This window comes from Xiphophorus maculatus, chromosome 5 (assembly GCF_002775205.1).
Source record: "Xiphophorus maculatus strain JP 163 A chromosome 5, X_maculatus-5.0-male, whole genome shotgun sequence".
NCBI lineage: Eukaryota > Metazoa > Chordata > Actinopteri > Cyprinodontiformes > Poeciliidae > Xiphophorus > Xiphophorus maculatus.
The window spans coordinates 27225861-27248419 of record NC_036447.1 but is presented as its reverse complement, the minus strand read 5'-3'; the positions used below and the strand labels follow the sequence as shown (position 1 = coordinate 27248419).

At 37.9% G+C, this 22559-nt stretch overlaps 1 protein-coding gene across 2 annotated transcripts in view; it reads right to left on the bottom strand.

The window, feature by feature from the left end:
* The window catches only part of LOC102223518 (voltage-dependent T-type calcium channel subunit alpha-1I-like), a 215959-nt gene that overhangs the window by 118199 nt on the left and 75201 nt on the right, over positions 1–22559 (bottom strand). For both annotated transcript variants that reach the window (XM_023333871.1, XM_023333873.1), the window contains 2 exons: positions 21292–21403; positions 16165–16298 (listed from right to left, as the gene is read on the bottom strand). In XM_023333871.1, coding sequence (XP_023189639.1) covers positions 16165–16298; positions 21292–21403 — 246 coding nt within the window. The remainder of the gene's footprint in view (positions 1–16164; positions 16299–21291; positions 21404–22559) is intronic.

The window sequence follows — 22559 nt, the reverse complement described above, 5'->3', positions numbered from 1 at the left end:
AATGTCAATATTGTGGAGAATTTGAAACAATGCAGCAGGATTTTTAAGATGTTGGAGACATGAGGTAGAAAGGAGGTTAACGAGGAATTTAGGAAAAATAAGGAAAGAAATAAATACGCAAGGAGATTGAGAAAGTTGTGAGTATTCAACTTTTGATAAGGTTTTATGGAAAAAACAATGCTGATTACCAAAATGAGACCATCAATAAAACATCTACAATTAAACAGACATTTTGGGCCACACTCCATACCAATCGGTGGCAGTAATACGTACCTAATGCTTTGGGGTTTTTTTTGCCAGCCCCAAAATAAATCAAGAAAAATAATTCTGTAGTAAACCAGTAAAATTAAAAAGTTTGATGTCAGAAAACAAACATGGTCAAGATTAAACTCCACAGTCTGCTGCTGCTCATTTCTTATATTTCCTTTCTTGACACTGAGCGCACTACTTCACATTGTTTTGAGAGACCTCAATCAGATCCACAAAAAAAGAGCCACAAAGAGGGCAGAAAATCAATCATGAAAGACTGAAAGAACTCTCCTCCTCAGAGTTCAGACTTCTTCATTAAGGAGGTTTACTGATGCCTAAAGGGTAAGATCAAACCTGTCCTTCAGCTCTTTTATTTCCGTAGCATTTGGAGCTTTAAATTATTCATGGTGCCGAGCGGTGCCAAGAGTCCCGATATCGTTTTGTAAATGTTTAGATTCTGTTTAGATGCTTTCAGATTTGGTAGACTCTGCTGCGAGCAAAGTTGCCCTTCAAGGAAAATAAACTAAAGTACTTTATGTCAATTATTCAAGGTTGTTCTGATCTTTCTTGAGAAAAATTATTTGCCATTGTATCATGATAGTGTGGGAAGTGTGAGTGATAAGGATGAGTGGAAATCCATTCTCAACATCAATGACGTGTACAATGACTTCTCTGACTTTTTTTAAAAATACTTTTGTTCACAAAATGAAATCCCAAGAGAAAAAAGAACTCACCAGCTGGGCTTCCGTTACGAATTCACGCAAAACTTTGTCAGTACTCCACTAATGTTGAAAAAACAAAATTTCGCAAATGCAGTGTTTTCATTAATAGGAAACGCAAATAAAATCACACGTGAATAAGTTTGCTCATGCGATAAGTCATTAAAAACCATCGTCCAACTACTTCCTGTCGTCTTTTTCATGGTTTCTGCCAGTAGTAAAATCCGGTTGTTGATCGTGTGGCTTGTGTGATGCGAAACAAGTGTTTCCATTGCAGTTTTGTGAAGTAAACGAATTTAGATTAGAAAAAAAAGAACACGTCATCCTAGTGCCAAAACTTCATCAAAAAACTAGAGTCCTTTTTTTTAATTGTCATATTTTCATCAAGCAAATTCATCTTTAAATGTCCATTTGCTCAGTTAAATGGTCAAAGGAAATGCAGCTGCTGTTACTGGCAATAGAGAATGAGTCATTTGCCTTTCAGTCCAACCAACCTAGCTGAACATTTTTGGTGTAGGGAGGTTCTGGGTCTTGCTGACCCAGGCTTCAATAGGGAGGCCTGTGAGCAGCTGTGTGGGTCCAGCTGCTGACCCGTGAAGTATGAAATCACTGCCGCTGACAGGATTATGTCTCAACCCCGATCATGACAGGAGGAAGCCGGCCTCTCTTTCTACAGCTTCTTACTCAGACAAAAATGTGCTAATAGCACACATTGACAGAAGGCTAGGTCAGAGTTCACTGCATTTTCCTTTAATGACACAGAGTTGGTCTGCAGTGTGTAGCTGAGATCTGTTTTTTTTTTTTTTTTTTCATTTTTTCTGTTATATTTAGAGGAATCGCACTGCATATAGCCACCAAACTGTGAAAACGATATATATTGTCATAGCAATGACAAATAAAATACAAATGTATTGTCATGAATTCAAGTATGAGTGAAAAAAGGGAATCTAAAGAAAACATTCTCAGAACAGCATCCAGGTCTCCCTACACATTCAAAACCAACTAAATTTGTTCAAAAATGTCTGTTTTGTCAAAAAAAAAAACCCAACAACAATCTTTTATCAATCAGACATAGTTGATCATCCATTAATGTATTTTCAACAGTCGTTGAAAAACATGTATGCTTGAAAAAGTTAGGAGAAATATTATCATGTTAGGATTTTAACAATTAAACATATTCAGTGCAGGCTGTTGTCTACTATTTGAGTTTATAAAAACGTTATGGTTCGATAAAGTTTCTAAACTCTGAGCTGAGCTCTAGGTTTGTCTTCTCAAGGAGGACAGAGTCTCTTAAATGTCTTTAAATAAGAAAATGGAGGAGGACATGTCTTGAATATTGACAGTTTGTTTAGCAACATCTGTTGCCAAGTCTGATCTAGACCAGAGTTATTCATTGAAACTAACAACCACGAAATGCGGTGGCGACACGGCCACTCAAAATCCATGTATTGGTGACTAACAAATGGTCTTATAGATTAAAAGATCATTCTCTTTTTGTTCCTGAATAGATGATAGACTCTCAAAATATTGAATAAGCCCTTTGATTTTTGTAAATTTGTTCTTTTAGGATACTTTTAGTTACTTTTCATTGATTTTGTTAACGGCCTATAGAACTCTGGAATTGGTTCGTTTATTTGGAGTTGCGCAACAAAACAAAAAAACCAATTCATTGATTATTGAAACAATACTTACAATTAAGTCAATTATATATAACTTGAAAGTGCACTTTAATTTGATCTGTAATTTTAATTTGATCTGTAATTTTAATTTGATCTTTAACGTGAAAAATGCTTTTTGGACCACAGCAGTTATTTCATTGATAAATGTGTAGTTGTGTTGGATAGAAGTAAAACTGTTTAAATGTGAATGCTAGATTTTTATTTTTATTTATGACCTTGTTTAGGTCAGGTTTTTTTTCCCACCCCCTGTTTCAACCCTGGATGGCGAGCTACTGGATCACAGCAGCTTTGCGGTAGGAGTTTATTGAACCAAACTGCTTTTCTTTTCTGGACCTATTGCCTTGGATCATGGACTAAAAACCTTTGGATTATTGATGCATGGAGGATTAATCAATTTGGATACAAAAGAGCGGAGTCTTGGGCGTCATCAGGGTTTATTTTTGTTGTTGTTTTCCTGTTGTGTAACCTTGATATAGACTGGCTACTTACCAAACCTTTGTGTTCAAAGTCAAAAAGTCAAAGAATCAAAAACAACAACAACAAAAACTGTAGTAGAAATTATAACACAGAATAGAAATATTATCTTTGGCAGTCATTGAGCGAGAGGCGGCCTTGTACAGGTTTGCTAGTCCATCACAGGGCAACACACACACACACACAGGACAAAAAAACCTCATTCATGCACAAACTCCACTGAGAGCAATTTACAGAAACCAATTAATCTTTCTCAGTCTGTATGTGGACGCCTAAGTATGGTTCCGTATGGAGGAAATAGAATAAAAGGAGGCTAAAGAAGTTCAGTGCTGCTCTAATCTGGGTTGCAATACCAAGGTTTGGATTTTATTTAAGAGCAAGATCTTTGAAAGCAGTTGCTAATGCTAATTAGCGGCCAAAAAGAGCTGTTCTCCAATGGCCTAAACATGTATTACCGCAGCTATCTAATTAGAAACGCGGCCAGTCGATGGGTTTGGTCAGAAAAATATTATAGCTAAATAAATATTGTAGGAACTGGCCGTACACCGGCCTAATGGAGAGGAATATACTATCGTGGCAATTACCGCAGAGCTCTAAACGTCTCATTTTATGCTTGCAGTCCAGACTAAACTCCTCCTGGAGAAGACAGCATCAATTATTAAAATGAGATTAATGAGCGCGGTACATTTTTGTCTCCCAGAAGTGGTTATAAAGTCAGAGAGAAGCTACAGGAGTGAAGTGGAGCGCACGGACGCGAGGCTATCATCCCGGGTCTCGTATTTTATCCACCAACTTTTCACCTCACAAGATCTTTCATTAGTCTCCTGCTCTCCAACTCCAACTCTCCCGTTTGGATGCTCTAATTCGTCAATCCTGCTTTGTGTTTTTCTTTTTTTTGTATTATTTCCAACCTAACAGTACAACACATCTGGTACACCAGAGGGAGCGAACAGGAGGGCTCAGAAAACTGTAGAGAAGATGACAAAAAAATTTGATTAAATCATAATCTCTTTTTCAGTCTTTTTCAGTGACTGGGTCTGTCACGATAGCAAATCTTGCTGTAAATTGTTCCAGACGTTATTGCGATAAGCGATAATATTGTTGTTTTCAGACCATCTTTTTAAGTAATGTAATGGTAATGACAAAATAATGATGCAAGAGCACATTCTCAAAGTTCAGTAAACTTTAAATTCTAATGAACATTTAACACTGGAAATGGAAGACATTTTAAATATCCAAAATATTCAGGAATACACTATTTGTCTTTTTCATCTTTCTGATTGGCTGCTACTCACATTTATCAAGTTGCTTTGTTCCTAGAGTTAGGTAAGGTAATTAGTGTGAATGCTGTAGGCTATTTTCACCATTCAACTTTTATACTACTCAGCTTGCTCTCCTAATGCCGGCTATATCTCTTGGTATTCATAACCTTTCTATTTTTAATAATATTCAGCTTTTTATTAAATTTTCACCACATGGGGGAAACCGCTCCATCCTGTGGCAGAATTGACAATTACAATATAAAATGCCCGTTGTGTTTCACAGTGGATGTTTTAGGTCCTGCCTATCAATGGCAATCAGTCATCCAGTTTCAGGGCTGATGGAGGACACAAGGCAGCGGCCATTTTGAAGTTGGACAGTTTAACAGCTTTTATGCTGTTTAACACCTGGGAATAATTTGAGCTTTTGACGGGTTTTTTTCGTGCTGCATGTGGCATGTCACTGTGCTAAACGATGCCTCCAAACAAATGTTGATATCTCAGGAACCATAAAAAGGTTTGGACTTCATTCACCCACCATTTTTGTCAGAAGGAATAGGAGTACGTTTCTGTCTTTTTCAACACCTCCCGACTCGGAGGGACTCAGAGGCTGGTCCCGACTCGGAGGCCGGTCCCGACACGGTGGACGGGCCTGACTTGGAGGGACTCAGAGGCCGGTCCCGATTCATGGGACAATTCCGACTCGGACGCCGGTCCTGACTCGGAGGCAGTGAATTTCTCCATTATTCAAAAGCTTTTACTCCTCTTCAACAGTTTTGCTGTTATAATAATCTTGCATTTAGGCACTTTGCAGGATTACAATTTGTTGTGGTGCGTCTGCCTATTTCTTGCATTTCTGCAAGTCTTCAGCAGTTGACTTCAAAAGTGTTGGCATCTTCAACAAAAGCATTCAGCATTCATGCTTGCATTTTTGCAGGAAATGCACACTTTCTAGTTTTATTTATATTGAACATTTTCAGCAACAAGGCAATTAAATGTGCTTTGCATGAATAAAAGGAAATACAACAAAACAACAAACTAAAGAGCAAAAAGGGGGAAAAAAAGACAACAAAAAAGTATAATAATAATAATTACTTCCCCATGTTTAAGTCGTCTGTAATTTATAAACTATTAAGGGTTTCTCTGGATTCTTGTTCTGATAAAATTAGTTTCTCTAGGTCTTGCTCCGATATTAAAAGTTTAATGCTAAATGTTGATCTAAGGTAATGAGTAGTTTCTTTAGACAAACTAATAGGAGTTTCTCTGGATTCCAAGTTTGTACTAATTCCTGCTGTGGGTTGAGTCACGAATCCTCTGGATCTTTTTGTTCACGTTTGAATCCTGTTCTGGAAGCTAGCATAGCAAGCAAGCGCAAAATGGAAAACATTTCCGTCATGGAAATGACAGAAGGAATCGTCCAGCAAAGTGTGGAGATTAAATCAAATGTTATAGGATTAATATAAAAATATTATGTATTCTCTTATCGAAAGAGAGGATTGTGGTGGATTGTTTTGCTGGAATGACATCAACATCAGATTAATAAAGTCAGAATTTGTTACCTGATATAAATTTTCCACCACAGTACTCTGCCGACTAAAATCAGAAGGCATGAAGAATGTTATAATGTTAAATGAATGTAATAATTATTGAATAGTGAGAAAGATAAATGTTAAAATTCAACGTTTCTTTACATATTTTATAGCATATTCTCATATATTACATATTCTCTGGCCAGAAGATGCCAAGCCTGTTTGGGGGCCGCAGTAAAAGTTTAGCAACTCCTGTAATAAACCACTAACATATCAAGCAGGTTGGTTATGGATGATTCAATCCTGTCTTCTCCCTTCTTACTTCATCATTTTTATTTCTTTCCTTAGCCTTCATGGTGCATGCAGGGTAAAATGCAAATGGCACGGCCTCCACAGCGCCTGGCTATCGACGTCAATAAGTCATTTTACTATAAAAAGGAAAATAAATAAGCTGCTAAGCTGCTAAAATAACTGCTGTAAATTCATCAGGTTGTCTCTCGACTTATGTGGCTCACTCAACGTGCATCCGTCATCAAAGAAACAAGCGACAGTCGGTGCATTTAAGTAGACATAAGAGAAAAACTAACTCGGGGAGACAGCGCGTAATCCCCAACGTTTTCACAAAAATATATTTTAATAAGAGCTGATTATTCATGTAAGACGTGGTTCTTAAGAGCTCACATCTGCTTTTTCAGCAAGCACAAGGCAACAGTTTGTCTCTTTGCTGAAAAGACACTAAAGCCTTTTTTCCCCTCCGTAACTCCTGAGAGAAGATCGACTTAAGAAGCATAAAACGTGTCAAGTGGAAAAAAACAAGAAATCCTCAGTACATTTCCATAAATACATGTTCAAAATTTCATATTAATGATATTCTTCTTTCTAACTAGAAAAACATTCACTTTGTCTATCTAGACATACACACACCCACTAATGTAGGTGAAATCAAGACATAAACAATCAATGTAATTTTTCTAGACATAAGTATGTAACGTTAATTACAATGATTGTTCTCTTCTTGAAAGAAAGAGGCAGGTGATGCTAATTAAAACACTTATTTGATCGATCATCAGAGAGTGTGAGCTCCTCTGTGAAAACAGATCTGGAACAAACAGATGCGTGTTAATATGACGGCACAAACGAAGGCAAGTCATGACTTTGGTGAAGTGACTGAACTTGAAACCCGACATTCTACAGTGAGAAAGATTAAAACGTTAGGAGTCTGTTTGCATGCAGTCGGTTTTTAGGGAAACCGTGACATTTTTGTCGCCTTCCAGCCGTTCACTTACTCGTCACCAGAGATCGGCATCTCTGACTCCGGCATCTTTTTTAAACCAAGTCTCGGAGTGAAGCACCCTGCCGAGGTGTGACAATGCACGCGAGCAGAATACGCAACTGAAAGGTTTTGTTCTACGTATGTACAGGCACATAGCAGTAAAAATAAAAAGAATAATAAATGTCGGATAGAATTGTGCGCGCCCTACTTAACCAATTCAGTTTAACACAAGGTCTAGACCTCTCAGGTCTTCTGGTTGTGGTTCTGCTCTGCTTCTCCCGAACCAGAATCAAACATGAAGAAGCAGCATTCAGCTTCTATGCAACACAAAACTGGAACAAACTTCTAAAAAACTGCATAACAGCCGAAACACTGAGTGCCTTTAAATCTAGACTAAAAACCCAGCTGCTTAGAGTTGCTTTTGAAACATAATCAATAAAACATTAATCAACAATCTGATATGTAATGATGACAAAACGTAAAGTTTCAGTTGTTGACTGTGTTTTATGAGTTTGTAATTTTGTGTTTTTATGATAGAAGGCAGATGCCTTGTTGCTGACATGTACTGTACAAATAAAATTTGATTCAATCTACAGATACAGAATATGTGTTGCATGGGCACCTGGTTCATCTGAGACACGTTGTGTTTCTACCCAAATCTCTTCCAATACAACAGCTATTACTAAAAATGAAATGCATTATTTCAATCTACTATGTCCATGTAATGAGGCTAAGCAAAAAGCTCTTCTCAAATTTTACTACATTTGTTTCGACCAACAGAGAATGCCGTACATCTTGCATTCTGCATTTATACTAGTAGGTATTTTATAATACTTTATAGTAGGGATGCACAATATTATCGTTACTGGTATCGGCTGATATTAGCTGTAAAGTTTAAAATCGGACATCGGCCGTTTCGTCAAAATAACTCACCGATATAAAATGTGTTGTTTTTATCTGACAAACCAGAGACAGTGATGCCTGCAGCACAACGTCAAGTTTGCAAGTTTCAGTGTCGTCATTGTCTTAAAGAGAGCAAATGTCATGAATAAATTTAAACATAATGCAAGTTGAAAGTGTTAAAACATTTCCAACCTAATATTTAGCATTTGCATTTGGTAGCAGGCTAAACTGACAAACATAATGCAGCATTTTAAACCCACAGTAGAGAAAGCCATATAGTTTCAGTAAGTAGATCTACTCAAAAAAATATCGATATTGGAATCGGTTATCGCCAAATAAGTTTTATTGTATCGGCATATCGGATACCAACGAAAGATCCAATATTGTGCATCCCTACTTTATAGTCTTCACTTAAAGGGAAAGGTTGGGGTATGGAATACCGCTCTGGGATGAATATTAATCTGTTGCTATATACATGTAAATTGTCTTTTCACATTTTGGACTTGTCAGAGCAATAATATACAACAGCAAACAGTTGAGTTGTCACTGGGGCTGTTTACTCATGAATAAGCAATGCGTACGGTGCTGGAAGGCCTGGTGTGTGTGTTCGGGGAAGGTCACTTTATTATTATTTAAATGTGTGGCAAACATCTTCGTTATTGTGTTGCGATGCACTCTTAATCTGCCCTTTCACAAGATGACACCAGAGTTCCATCAGTGTGAGAAATGGTTCAGAAAACAGATTGTAGTAGACACACACACACACAGTTGCCATTTGATGGGGTTCACTTGCTGCAGTTTAATCTAAACAGCAACCTTGCAAGAAGACCCACCTTCATAAAAGCTGTGATGTTCAGTCGGAGCAGATCTGCATCAGGGATGCCCTTCTGTCTGCCGTTCTTAACAGTGAAAGGTTTGACAGTTCACAATGTGAGTGAAGCTGTTAAAACGTGTAATCCTCCCAGCATCTGTTTGATTCATGGATATGACATTTATGCAGCGCAAATGTTCTACAAGAACAAGCTGGTGTTCACAAACAGGTAGGGTGGCTTGGATGCGTGAACAGACGGGAAGTTAAACGTCCTGACAAACGGGAGGCACCACTGCTAGATTCTGTTAGCATTAGCTCGGTAACTTAGGGTTTTAGATGAATTTTTTTATTAGACACACTAAAAAAAACAATTTTGACTTATCTCAGACATTCAGTTTATTATCGTTTCTGTTTATCCTGTCCTGTTTTGTTGTTTTTGGCTCTCATGGCCTATTTGAAAGTGCTCAGACAGGAAAGTAGGTAAAGAGAGACTTAAGACATGCGGCAAAGGTCACCAGGCTGGGAATCAAACCTGGACTGAGGCCTCCATATGTGGGTTGTGCTTAACCCCTGCGCCACCACAGCTCCCCTGTCCTGAGTTTTATCAAAACATTTTAAAGAAAAAAAAAAAACACCAAAAGGACAGAAGTTTGATGAGATATCAAACTGTATTAAAAAAGTATTGGTATCGCAATACTGATGCTGTATTCACTTGGTATCAGATCGATCAAATCATCCCCAGGAATGGCTGAAAAACAAACTCCAAAGCTTCTTTGTTGTGAACATTTATTATTGTAACAAGACAGTTTTCCCATGTTATAAATGAAATAACCTGCCAATGGAAGTAGTACTTTTTCATCAATATTAAGGAACTACTTAATATTAAAGCAAGCTCCTATATCTTGCTGAAATGTTACTTGTAAGTTAGTTTGGTCTTATGTCAAGTGCATTAAGATATTTGCACCAGACCAAAATATTTGGTAAAATTTTGTGTCTTTGCAGTTTTTGTTGTGTATCTAGAACCTCCTTGTACGTCGTCTTATTATCTGTTGGTAAAAGCCATTTTGAATCATAAAACAAACACAGTACTGTTCTTGGTTTCAGAAAAATAATAATAAATCCATGTTAAGCTCATTTGGAGCTTAACTGTACGCCTATATAAAGTTCAATTCCCCTTTAATTAACCTCATCAAGAGCTTGTAGCCAAAGTAACAGAAAATTTTACACCTTGTGTTTGAATTAGAATCCATCCCAAGTGATCAAAAACATAGACTGTGATGTTACAGATACATCAGCAGACGGTTAGGTCTTGTTGTCTGCTTAGCTAGCAGCCCACCGTTTCAACGCCTACGTGTTTATTTGCATATAAGGCGGCACACTGAGGTTCAGTTCCCTCAGAGCACTTTTGTTTTCTTCTTTCGTTTTAATGCCAAGTGAAAATGTGATTGCTTTGTGAGGGTAAATTTTAGCTGAATTAGCCCGGAGTCACGGCAGATATGAACTGGGAGAATGACTCGGCTGATGTTGCGTGTGGGCATGCATGAAGTGGACCACGAGTATGTCAGTTTGGCAGGTTTACATGGAAACAGCTAAATCTTTAATACGAACAAGGGGCTTCGTGTTAGATTAATAATTCCTGGTTCTGATTCATGTTAGGGTTGCAAAAAAAAAAAAGGAGAAATTCACCAAATTACAAACTCTGGCATTATACTTTGACACTTTTTTTAGGGAGGGGGGCGCGGGGACTAAATTACACAAATCCTCCACTCGCAGTGTGATCAAATGGAATATTTTCTCTGCTGTGCTGCTTCTGCTGAGTGCTGCAGACAGATAGAGCAGGTCAGACGGGTCCGAAGGAGCTCTGAGGCCTCAGGAGCTTCTTCTGCACACGCCGATAGCCTAAACCAAGCACATCCCACCAGACAGGCTGACAAAAGAGTACGCACACCTCTAAATATAGAGAATACACATATTTCTGCAGCTACATATAAACATAGGAAGTGTGTCAGGGACACAGGACTGCTTGCCTCTGTGTTGCTTTGTAGAAAATGTAGAAATGAATCTCTTTAAAGACGAGTCAGAGTCACTTTGGGGAAAACAATGCTGACAGCGAGCAGAGATGGAAGGCATGATAATTATAGCTAACTAAAGCAGACTGCTTTCATTCTGCTTTTTCCACACTCTTATGCTCTTTTCTTTTAAATGTCCAGTGTGTTTTTTGTGACAAGAAAACAAATGTTTTTTCTTGCAGCCTGCCACAGGCAAGCTTTGGTGCAGAGGTTTGATCGCTAACAGATTAGCACGGTGTCTCTAACAGGATGTAGCCTTATCACGTCATCACCATCTGGCCGAACTGGGCTATTTTTGGTTCATTTTCAGCCAGTTTTTCAGCACTGCGACAGTTTTTTGCGATTGGGCCGAGTCTCAGACTAGTAGTGTGTCAAGCATGGCGTAGTACGCGGGGTGTTCAAAGTGTGGTCCGGGGGCAGTTTGTGCCCCACTGAAGCATTTTGGGCGGCAAAATCTGGCATGTTGGTTGATGCAGATGGACAATTTTCTGTATTTTAGGGAGAAATTTCTTACAGATAAATAACATCTAGATATAACCAGGTCCTATTTTGGAAAAAAACGAAAGAAAAAAAAGGTAATTTTACGTTAGCCATTTAAATTGATCACTTTGCATGTAAATAATCCATACAAACAGATTCACTTTGAAGATATTACGCAGCAACTTACTTTGAATTACTTAAATTAAATCATTTTTGAATGATAATCTAATCTACACAATAGGGCTGAAATGAATAATCGGACTAATCAGATTAATTGTGATTAATCGATTATAGAAATAATTGCCAACTAAGTTAGTGATCGATTAATCACCAACTGGACGATATGAACTCAAAAAAAGACCCTTCGCTTAAAATATGCAACATATTCGGAGCAGTAACTAAGCCAAAACTGTTCAGAAATACACATATAGTTTGGATTTACGATAAACACATCTTTAGTGGCATTGATAACTTCCATCTGGTTCACATTCACTGGAGGAATGTCGTGTTGTTGCATTTTAGGCTATAAAATGTTTATATTTCCCTGTTTAAAAAAAGAACTGAATCATTTGTTCAGCTGCATATTTTAATATATTTCTAATAGTACATAGAAACACTTAAGTGGTTGAATGAAAAATTTGTTGAATGGCACAAAATTCAAATAACTGCTAGAATAATCGTTTACTAATTAGTTGCAGCCCTACTATACAACAACAACCAAGTATTTCCGTGTTCAACCTTTGGAAACATGTCAGTCATAAAGTATCTTGTATAACGTAGTTGTCAGAAAGGTGTCGTACCAAAGGAAGCGTTTGGTTTCAGGTTGGCCAGCTGCCTCCTCCACTCTCAGCGAAGTTCTAAAAATCCTCAGATTTCATTTTTAACTACGCATGGCTCCAATCTGAGCAAGCCAAGCCAAACTCCCGCTGCTTGTCGACTCCTTCCTGCAGATTGCTTATGGTTCGGTTTGCGTTTTTGCAACACGCGTTTCCCCGGGGGGCGCGGCGTTTTCCCACGCCGCTACACACTCTGCATGCGGCCGGTGTGATATTAGAGCGTAATCGGGCAATGGCAGCGGAATCCCTCCGCCATGCACGCGCTAAGCATCGGGATTTGGCCCAAAGATGATGGAAAAGGTCTCCACTTAGCGCCTAATACTTAAGAGATGATGAATGAGGGAGAGGGAGAGCGAGGGAGAAGGAGCAGGAGGATGAGGAAAGATATTAGAGCTGAACATTTTTTGGAATCAGAGGGAAAAAGGGATTAGATCAAACATTATGCAAAAGCCCCTCGGGCATTAGGGCTGAAACTTTGTGCCACTGAGAGATAAAAGCTAGAAAGTCAAGAGAAAAACCATATTAATGACAGTAGGAAAAAACATACCTCCGTTTTGAATGAAAAAGAAGAGATGGGGGAATAAAAAGGAGGCTTTAGAGAAAAAAGGAACACCAGGAAAAATGTAATAAACACATCCCGGATGTCTTGACAGCCACAAACTTCAATGTATTTCCTTTACATTTTATGTGGAAAAAGACATTTTCTATAGCCTTTTTGTAAAAAAAATAAATAAATAAATCATCTTCCGCTGCAGAGACGGCTGAAAGTCTGAGTTTTTGTCTCTACAGAGATACAAGTTTGCCCATTCATCTTTGCAAACAAGCTCTCAAGTTCAGATTAGAAAAGCGTTAGAGATGAAATTGATCTTAAAACCAGTTTAGTCACCTCTATGTCAGCGTGTTCATCTACCTCTGTTTGCAATCTTTAAATCAAGCCTTCTTAAAAAACAAAATGCTTTTATTCCAGAGGCTTAAAGACTAGATGTTAGTCTTTAAGACTGAGGATGTAGGATCTGCTACAGCAGTTTTGGCGTAAAATGTCATGATTTCTCCCGACTTCAGAGAATCTTTTGACTTTAAAATCATTTTTTGCAACTCTCTCCACTCATGCCATTTCCACATGTTTTGACATTTTTAAGCAAGATGTTTCTGCTTCAGAATGTGAGTTTGTCGCCTGATAACACATGAGGGGTGTTTACTTGTAAAAATAGATCCTGATAAGGAGCAAAGACATGTTCCTGCAGAAACATAAATTATGAAATAACACGGTAAACTTTAGCTTTTAGGAATGAATTTTAGCATTCCACAGGACTGAGATTAAAAGTTGAGCCGCCTTTTGTCTTTCTTTGAAATTATTCTATGAATATATCAACGGAAATAAACCCGAGAAGGACAAAAGGCTGTCTGCTAAGGCTGTCTGCGGTGTCCACCGATGGAACAAAAGTTTGACACCAAATCACAGAGTTTTTTGACAGAACATGTGACCTGAGCAGGAGTCAAGAAGTTTAATGACCTGTAACTGGACAGCCTCAGGGTTTCCACACCCTGATGTTCTCCCTCCTCACAAGACAGGATAGAAAGGATCCCGTGGTTAAATAGACTGGCCTTTTAGCAGAAGCTCACAGGTAACTTCCTACACATTTAAACATCATTTATTGGGATTCATAAAGACAGGTCATTTAATATCTCCAGTTACTCTGTATAACTTCAATTCACTGCAATGTTTTGTGTGCAATATGTGGGAAAGTGAGATGTTAGGAATCTATAGCCCCAGTATTCTTTGGTAAGTCAGTATGATCAATTTCCTTACGTTTACTTTGAATCCAGCAACTAATGGTGGGAACCATTAGTTCCCACTGCTAGGGATGCTAGGGATGCAGCACCCATATGAAAATTTGGGCCAATATCGATGCTCAATATTAATGTTGATAATATGGCTGATAACTGATTTTTACAGATGTTACACACATAGTATAAATGTTTCCCTACTGGCCTAGTTTTATCAATCGGACCCAAACCAATATGGTCGATACCGACACCGCACATTGTGCTTCGCTAATTTTTAGGGCAACAATTCAATACAATACAATATCCCAAAAATAACCAACAAACTAAACTAAACAAAAAAACAGAACCTCCATTGTATAGTCAAACAATTAATCATGAGTAAAAATTAATTTTAGCCACAAGTTTGCATCAGATTTTGACAGTAGCTGTGTTTCCATTACAAATGTTCTCAAATCACTGCCTATATTCTGCTAATGTTGAAAAAACACAAATTCATAAGAAATTAACTTATGGTTGTACAGATGTAAACAGTTACATGAGATATATTCATAGTTCATCTGTGGTGCTAGCGCTCATCATCTATCAGCCAATCAGAGGAGACGTCAGTGTCTTATTCAGGTGTTGGAGCCACAAGCCCCGCCTACGGCTACGTATGTAGCGTTTTGGTAGCGGTTACATGTGTAGAATTTTGGGGAAATTGTCATCAGCGATTTTACAGGAGAGCTATTGAACCCGTATAAAAAATAAAAAATAAAAAAATAAGATAAAACTTCTTCCACCTACCACTTCCTGTTGTCTTCTTCATGGTTTTGGCCAGAAGTAATATATGACTGTTGGTCACATGACTCGTGTGATGCAAAAAAAGTTTTTAAATATGGAGAAAAACACACACACTTCATCCTAGCGCAAAAAACCTTTCACTGAAAAATTGTAGTTTTTCAAAACTGGAATATTTCCATTAAGCAAATTCATTTTCCTAATTCTAATTTCTTATTACTAATGGAAACACAGCTAGTGACTTTTTGCCAAAGACAGAAGCGCTGAGGCGTTCTGCATGGTAGAATTCAATTATTCGATTTGGAGTCATTTAAGTCCTTCATGGTAGATAATGTCAGTTTCTTTTTGCTTTTTTTTTTTTTTACAAACATTTGCTAAATTTCAGGATCCATTTATTATTAATAATATAAAACTAAAGTAAAAAAATAACATCAAAGAAGCCTGATGTGGTTAGAGTGAATTACTGCGGATGATTGATGCTCTAAGCATTATTACAGGCAGCGAGAAAGAAGAAGAAACTAGAAAATATGGTTCTGATCCACATAAGCTCAGATAAAATGGACAAAACTGAAGCTCTCAAAGGTTCAATCATCGGTGAAAAAATATTCGCTCCCTCAGAGGTTTTCTTCTGCTTTTCCAGTAACTGTGTTTCAGATCTTTAAACAAATGTCCTTATCAAACAAAAATGACCCGACATATAGAAAACATTTGCCTGTGAAATGTTTAAAAACTCCTCATAAAACCATTCCAGCAGTAAGAGACGTGTACGAGATTCCTTTCATAAGCAGCAGCAGGAATCCGATGCAGGATTTATGTCAGGCTCATTCCAGCTGATTCATTGAATTATTTCACGATGATTAGCCGCATCATCACAGCGTTAATAGAGGCGCTGTCCCAGGTGAGAGCCGGCGACTATCAACATATTAATATTTAACGCTGCCATATATATTTAACAATGGGATGATCAGCCATGCATGAGAGCGCAAAGGAGCGTGTCAGGAAGACAAAGCAGATTGAGACGAAAAAAGCGATTCAAGGGCCAAGTCTTTAAATAGAGCCGCCATAAGTCATGGTTACATTTGAACTTTGGAACGATTTAAACGTGCTGCACTGGCAAGCTGTTGCTGCGATTCTGAACGGTTGCAGTACGGCGCAATGTTCAATGTTTAAGGTAGACAACTTTAAATGATTCAGCTATATTTTGGTCTGTACATTCTGCATCTTATTTACATATGTTTCTGTGCCACTTTGTGAATTTTCACTACACGTGTCACCCCGCCTAGAGGAGGATCGAACAACGGGAACAGGAAGTTCTGACCCTGCCATGACGATGAAGAAATCCAGCCGGTTCCACGTGTCACCAAGGTAGCAGCGCCGGCCGAAGATTCCCAGAGCGACCATCTTTATGACCATCTCCATGGCAAAGAAGATGTAGATGAACGCATCAAACGCCTGACGAAAAACACAAATAAAGTTAATGGGTTCAAACTATAACATAAGGGAAAGTGTTTTTTTTTAACTGTTTTGCATAAAAGGGAAATAAATACTTTGTGTTTACCTTAAAGCTACAGTACGCAGCTTTTATAAAAACAATATTTTTTGACACATTTGTTGAAACTGTCACTATATCGTGACAGTGTGGCATGAGACGGATAATCAGTGAAAGAAGTGCTTCCAATGCTGACTAGAAACAGCCAATCAGAGCCAGGGGCGGGTATTTGCGCTGTCAATCAGGCTCCATTTGGCCCGTTTTCATCTCCCTCACCTGTTCTCTGCACGCAGCAGAACCCGTTGTGAATGCTCAAGCTAGTTAGCCTAGCCACCGATGATGGATTTCCTGTACTAGTAAGTTGTTTCTCTGCCATTAGCACATTTAGCGGCACGTACAACAGATTGATTGACAGCGCTTAGACCCTCCTCCTGGATCTGACTGGTTGTTTGCATTTATTCAGATGTCTATAGCAGCTCAGGGAGGAGGTGGAGCAGAATGATCTTTTCACAGATAATCTGTCTAATATACATACTGTCATGATTTGGTGACAGTTCTAACAGATATGCGTATAAAAAGAACATTTTTTTGATAAAAGCAACTTTGGGAAAAGAAGACAAAATGTGTTTGACCTCTGTTAGAAGGTAATAAAGAGAAACAAACTGACTGTGCTCTGTAATGATGGTAGCAGTTGTTTTGTCTCCCACATGACTGAACAAAACCTTTAGCTTTTATACATCACTTGATGGTGACAATGACATTTTAAAGACAGAAAACATGTTATTTTTCCAACTCGATGGGTCCATATCGCCCACTGTCAAGAAAACACAGTGATATGAGGAAGTTATTATGTTTGTCTGCTCCTCCTTTATGAAGTGGATATGACTTACATCATGCACTTTCAAAGTATGAGCATACAAATTCAAAAACAGAGCTGGATACATCACTGCTGCTAAAGATGTGAAAAATCTTGAGATTTAAACATTTTCATTTATTTATTTTGGACTAAAGATGAAACACATATAATTTTTTTTTAAATCGCAGTTGCATAGTCTCTCACTGATGAAATTTAGCGCAGTGCTTAAATATCCCATGGCAACCATTCAGGTGGTGCCTTACTGTCTGCTTCTGAGATGCCCCGCCTATTTCCCCAAAGCTCCGCCTTGGAGCTGCAGTCCCTAGACAAGCCCCCACTCCACAGGGCGACCCTCCCCTGCGCCTCCCCCACTCTGCTCCCCCAGACTAGCGGCAGCAGCAATATTAGCAAACACCTGGTGGAACTGCACATCTGCTGAGGTTTTCATACAAACTGCAACGCTCCACAGACGGTCGAGAGTTGTTGTGATGACTTGAGGGAGTGTTGGAAAAGGGGGGGAGGTTCTTAAAGAGACAGAGGTCAATTTCAAGGCGTCAGATGCAAAGTCAAATTTCTTTTTTAAAGTTATTTTTAATTTATAGGGTATTTTCATCAAAACTGAAGGTAACAGTCACTTAACTATGCTATAAAATGTATCTTTGTGCCTGGAAAATATAGAATGTCCATCCTTTCAAAAATTTCTAACAAAATCCTTGATAGCACAATTGTTGCAATTTTTTAAAGTAAATGTCACTTAAGTTTTCAGTTATATAGATATACTGTATATATTTTTTAAGTTGATCAGATTAAAACCTAAAATCTCTTTTGTTTTCCTGGTTTAAAAATATAGTATGACACAGAAGTTAATTCCTCTTAGCCTTTTCCACCAGGCCTTAACATTCTGTTCATGCACAGTGAACAGAATGGTAAGCGAGGCAAACTCACATAAAATAAATGCCTAAAATCAAAGTTCATACCAACTTCTTCTCTAAACTTGCTCCGTATTGTTCTTCTAAGTTAATGTTTCATCTTTTCTCTAATTTCTTATCTGCATCTCAAAGCCCCATTCGTCTTCTCTCTATTAAATATGAATTACATTTTTTTTTCTTGCCCAAAGGCTGCTCTAGCCTCTTATTTTTTCCTGTTGAAATTGAGCATTTTGCCCCTACATGGTAGGATAATAGAAAATAATTTGTTTGAAAAGTAATCAAAGATGAACCTCGCATGGGCAGCCCTCATATCACACCCAGCTTTAATCAAGCATCTAATTAAATGGAGAGAGAGAAGGGGGTGAAAATAAAAATAACAAAACAAATCAAAACGATCTCAGCTTGTAACGGGGTATTGCTGTTTTGAGCACAAAGCTTTGATTAACTGTTCTCTTCTGTGTAAACGGGGGATTAGAGACGAACTGACACGCTCGGCGTTGCTTGTAATTTGATTTTCAGGGGGGGGGGGGGGGGGGGGGGCAGGACCGCAAGCGGCACGATCTCAAGCCGAACCGTCTTTGTTCGGTGACGAGCTCGCAGCCGAAGAGCAGCGCACCCCGCTGCCTACGGATTTCTGGGGAATTATTTTCGAGACACGAGGCTGGCCAGCTAATAAGGAGGAAGAACTAAAGTTTGCAACCGTCCAGGGGAAAATGGACAGAGCCATAAAAATGATGAAGCGTACAAGCTCTCTTCTCTTGTACGCTGGGTAATCCCCGAGGATAGAACTGGGTAAACGTAAATTCAATTTGACCTACAATCCTGACAACAAAAACTGTTGCAAAGACTAAAATGAGATCCTCAATTTTCTTTATTGACGTCCCGATGAACTGCTGATAAAATTAATCCATTCTACCACATTTGTTGTTGACTGAGATATGTAATTACTTTAATTATTACTTATAAATAATATTAGTAACTCAATAACCTCTCGGCATTGTCAGTAGCAGACCAACCCAGATACTTAGACGTCGGACTTGGAGCCTTCCTGCATCTTAAAAGTATGTAAAGTTGTACCTGCATACATAGTTAGCTTTGATGTAGTTATATTTGTTTTTGACTCAATAGGTTATATTTCAAAATCACATGAGTGTTAGGGTTACAGAAATGAACCAAAATATTACAATCAATGCCCCCTAAAAAAGGCTGGGTTGTTTTCGTAACCCGTCTGTTGGGTACAAGCCGTTGGATCACAGGTTGGGTTAGTTTGACCAAACATTGGGTCAAAAATCATAACTCAGGAGTCGAGTCGGCAATTTATCGGAAGTCTACAGCTTGGCTAATCCTGTTAGGTCACAGGTTGGGTAGATTTGAACAAATATTGGGTTAAAAAGGTTTTGGGGGTTAAAAATTTTTTACCATGGGAAAAAATTTTCATTTTTTTTTTCAATCATCATGAAAAATGAACAAAATTTAATTACAATTTTTTTTTATCTGTATCTGTACTGCTACAAGATCCTTCAGGTCAAGCAAAGAGAAACCTCCATATACAGAACTTGCTTGTTTTGCATACTTCATAAATCAATATTGTGTTCCTCATACAACTCATGATTTTTGGGGGGTTTTTATTGCACAATTTGAAACATGATATTTATGATCGGTGAATTGTTTTCATGTCGCCAACTTCACATGTACGCATTTTTATGAGGTCACCCGTTCCTGAATTTCAATTTAGGGATATAAAGATCATTGCTGACCACATGATCAGATCTTTCATCTTTGCAGAAAGACTAAAGGGTTCACGGGAGTTTGGCTGTCCGATCTACATTTATTGGACATGGTGAAGATTTATGGGGAGCTGAGATGATCTTAAGGACGATCTAGTCAAAAACCAATAAAAGAGTTCACCACGGATGAATCGTCTATTACAAGTTAAGACAAAGCCTCTCCTGAGGATCCACGTGTGTTAAGAGTTCACAGATGTTAGCTGAATGTTCAGCATTAAGCAATATGTTACTGAACCACAAATTTTCTGAAAGAAATCCATTGATTCTGGTGAAGCTGCTCACTAAATCCATTTTTGCTATTAAACAGAGTCCATAGATACTTGGAGGGGAAACTCTATTAGGTCCAACTCAACAATCGGCCCCCCTTAGAGAGTTAAATCAATCTACTGCCAGTGTTTGCAAGATGTGCCTGTCTGCGCGCACGCCGGTGTGTGTGTGTGTGGTTTGAGAATGTAAGGAAAAGGAGAGTAAGTTGGTTTAAGAAGTGGCTTCCAGCAAAAGACTAAAGCCATGTATGCACACACTTGAGTGCAGATATTGCACCCACTAAAGACACTTCAGGCATTAAAGAAAGGCTGTTCTGTGTTTAGCAGCTTGATACCAAAGCTATTCGAGACTCAGGCTAATTCAAAAATACCAAAACCGCTCCCTAATAATGAATGGTGACCTTTTATTAAAACATGACACAATATAAAATACCATATTGCTCCTGCAGTAAGTTAAAAATAAGATAAGATAAGATAAGATAAGATAAGATAAGATAAGATAAGATAAGATAAGATAAGATAAGATAAGATTTATTTGTCATTGTCATCAACAGACTACAACGAGATTGAGATTTGCTCGACTCAAGTTAAGATGCAGGTTATGTGTACATACATAATATACAAAGATATATAAATAAGAGTGAGGAATGCATGTTCACACAAAAGGTAAAATAAGAATAAGAGACTTCATAGTACAGGAAAATGTACAACATCAGAAAAAACAGTACTAGACAGTTGTTTTGCATACTCAAATTAAAAGAAATGAGTTGGGTAATTTAAGGAAAAAATGTACAAAATGTGCATGTATATGTCCGTGTAAGAAAATAAATAAATAAATATTAGCACCAGTTTTATGGGGCAAAAGACTTACAAGGTGAAATTATGGTGGTAATAATCACATAATGACTAAAATCACAATTTTCAACAAAACTTTAGCCTTAAAATGATTAGAAAATGTAAAATATTACAATGAATATGATTAAAATTATATCCATATACAACTGTTCAAATGTTGACATCCTATAGTTATCCCTTTTTAGTGGATTACTCATAATTTCGGTGTACGCAGACCAGTTCTAAACACCGTTTCTGTGAAAATTACGTGCGGATTTGTGTACCTGTAATATCTGGCAGCGGTCTGAGGAGCAGTCGATGTTCTCGCAGGGCTGGTACATCCCCAGGGTCACGCAGTTCAGCAGGATGACCATCATGCTCACACGCTCGAACCACGTGGAAACAGGCAGTTAAAGAAAATGATTGGTCCATAGTTTACCACATCAAAAAAACATCAACTCTGCTACGAATAATAGGGACATTTTTTATATAAAGCTCTGGAACAAATGTAGAGACCACTGCACTGAACCTCCTGGTTATTCCACCAAATATTGATTTCTGAAATCATTCTGAGTTAAAACATTAGCATTGCTGTTTCTAAATTAATATGAACTTGTTTTCTTTGCATTGTTTTAAATCTTTTTTTGTTATTTTGACCATTTCTTATTTTCTGCAAATAAGTACAACATTTTTTTTCTTGGAATTTCAGAGACATGTTGTCAGTAATTCATAAAAAAAACAATCTTCATTATACTCAAACATAAACCCATAATAAGTAAAATCAGAAAAACAACATTTTGCTGTGGTTTCTTTAATTTTTCCAGAGCTGCATATTAAAACTTATTTGTAAACTTTCTTGTTGTATATAGTGTGGCCCTATAGTTTCTTCTTCATGTACAGACACTTCCTATAAAATCTGAATATTAGTGAAAAACCAATTTAGTTCTGAAACTTTATCAGTAAGAGAAACATTGTATGAATTACACAAAGATGTGTGAAAGCTTATATTTCTGTTATCTAAAAGCACACATTGTTCTTACAATTTTTTAAAATTTGTTGTTAGTGTTCTCTGACGTGAACACTACCAGCAAAAAATTCTCCATTTAACGTAATCTTTCCACTAGCACTCACACATATACCTCAAATAATAATAAAAAAAAGCTAAGTGAGCCGTTAGCGACGCTACAGGTGCAGCTACACAGAACTTAGCTGCAGCATCTTCTGTCTTTTTTTCTTTGAGCGAGGCCATTAATTCGTGTTGATTCAGCGATTCTTTCCGGGATCTGAAAAAGCCCTGCGAAGCAAAAGTTTAGGAATGTGTGACGGTGCCAAAAATTCACACAACAGCATGAATAAGCCCAGTTTAGAGGAAGGGGAAAAAAAATTAAAAAAAAAGAGTTCAAACAGGCTGGAGAGAGAAAGCGCGGTTCAAGGTGTTTTTGCCAGAGAAGAGTCAAAGTGTTACAGATTGAAAAAAATACGAATTGTTCAGGCAGTCGCTGCACAGCTTGATCTGCCCAGGAAGTCCAGGTCCTCCCTCAGGCTGCTGGTA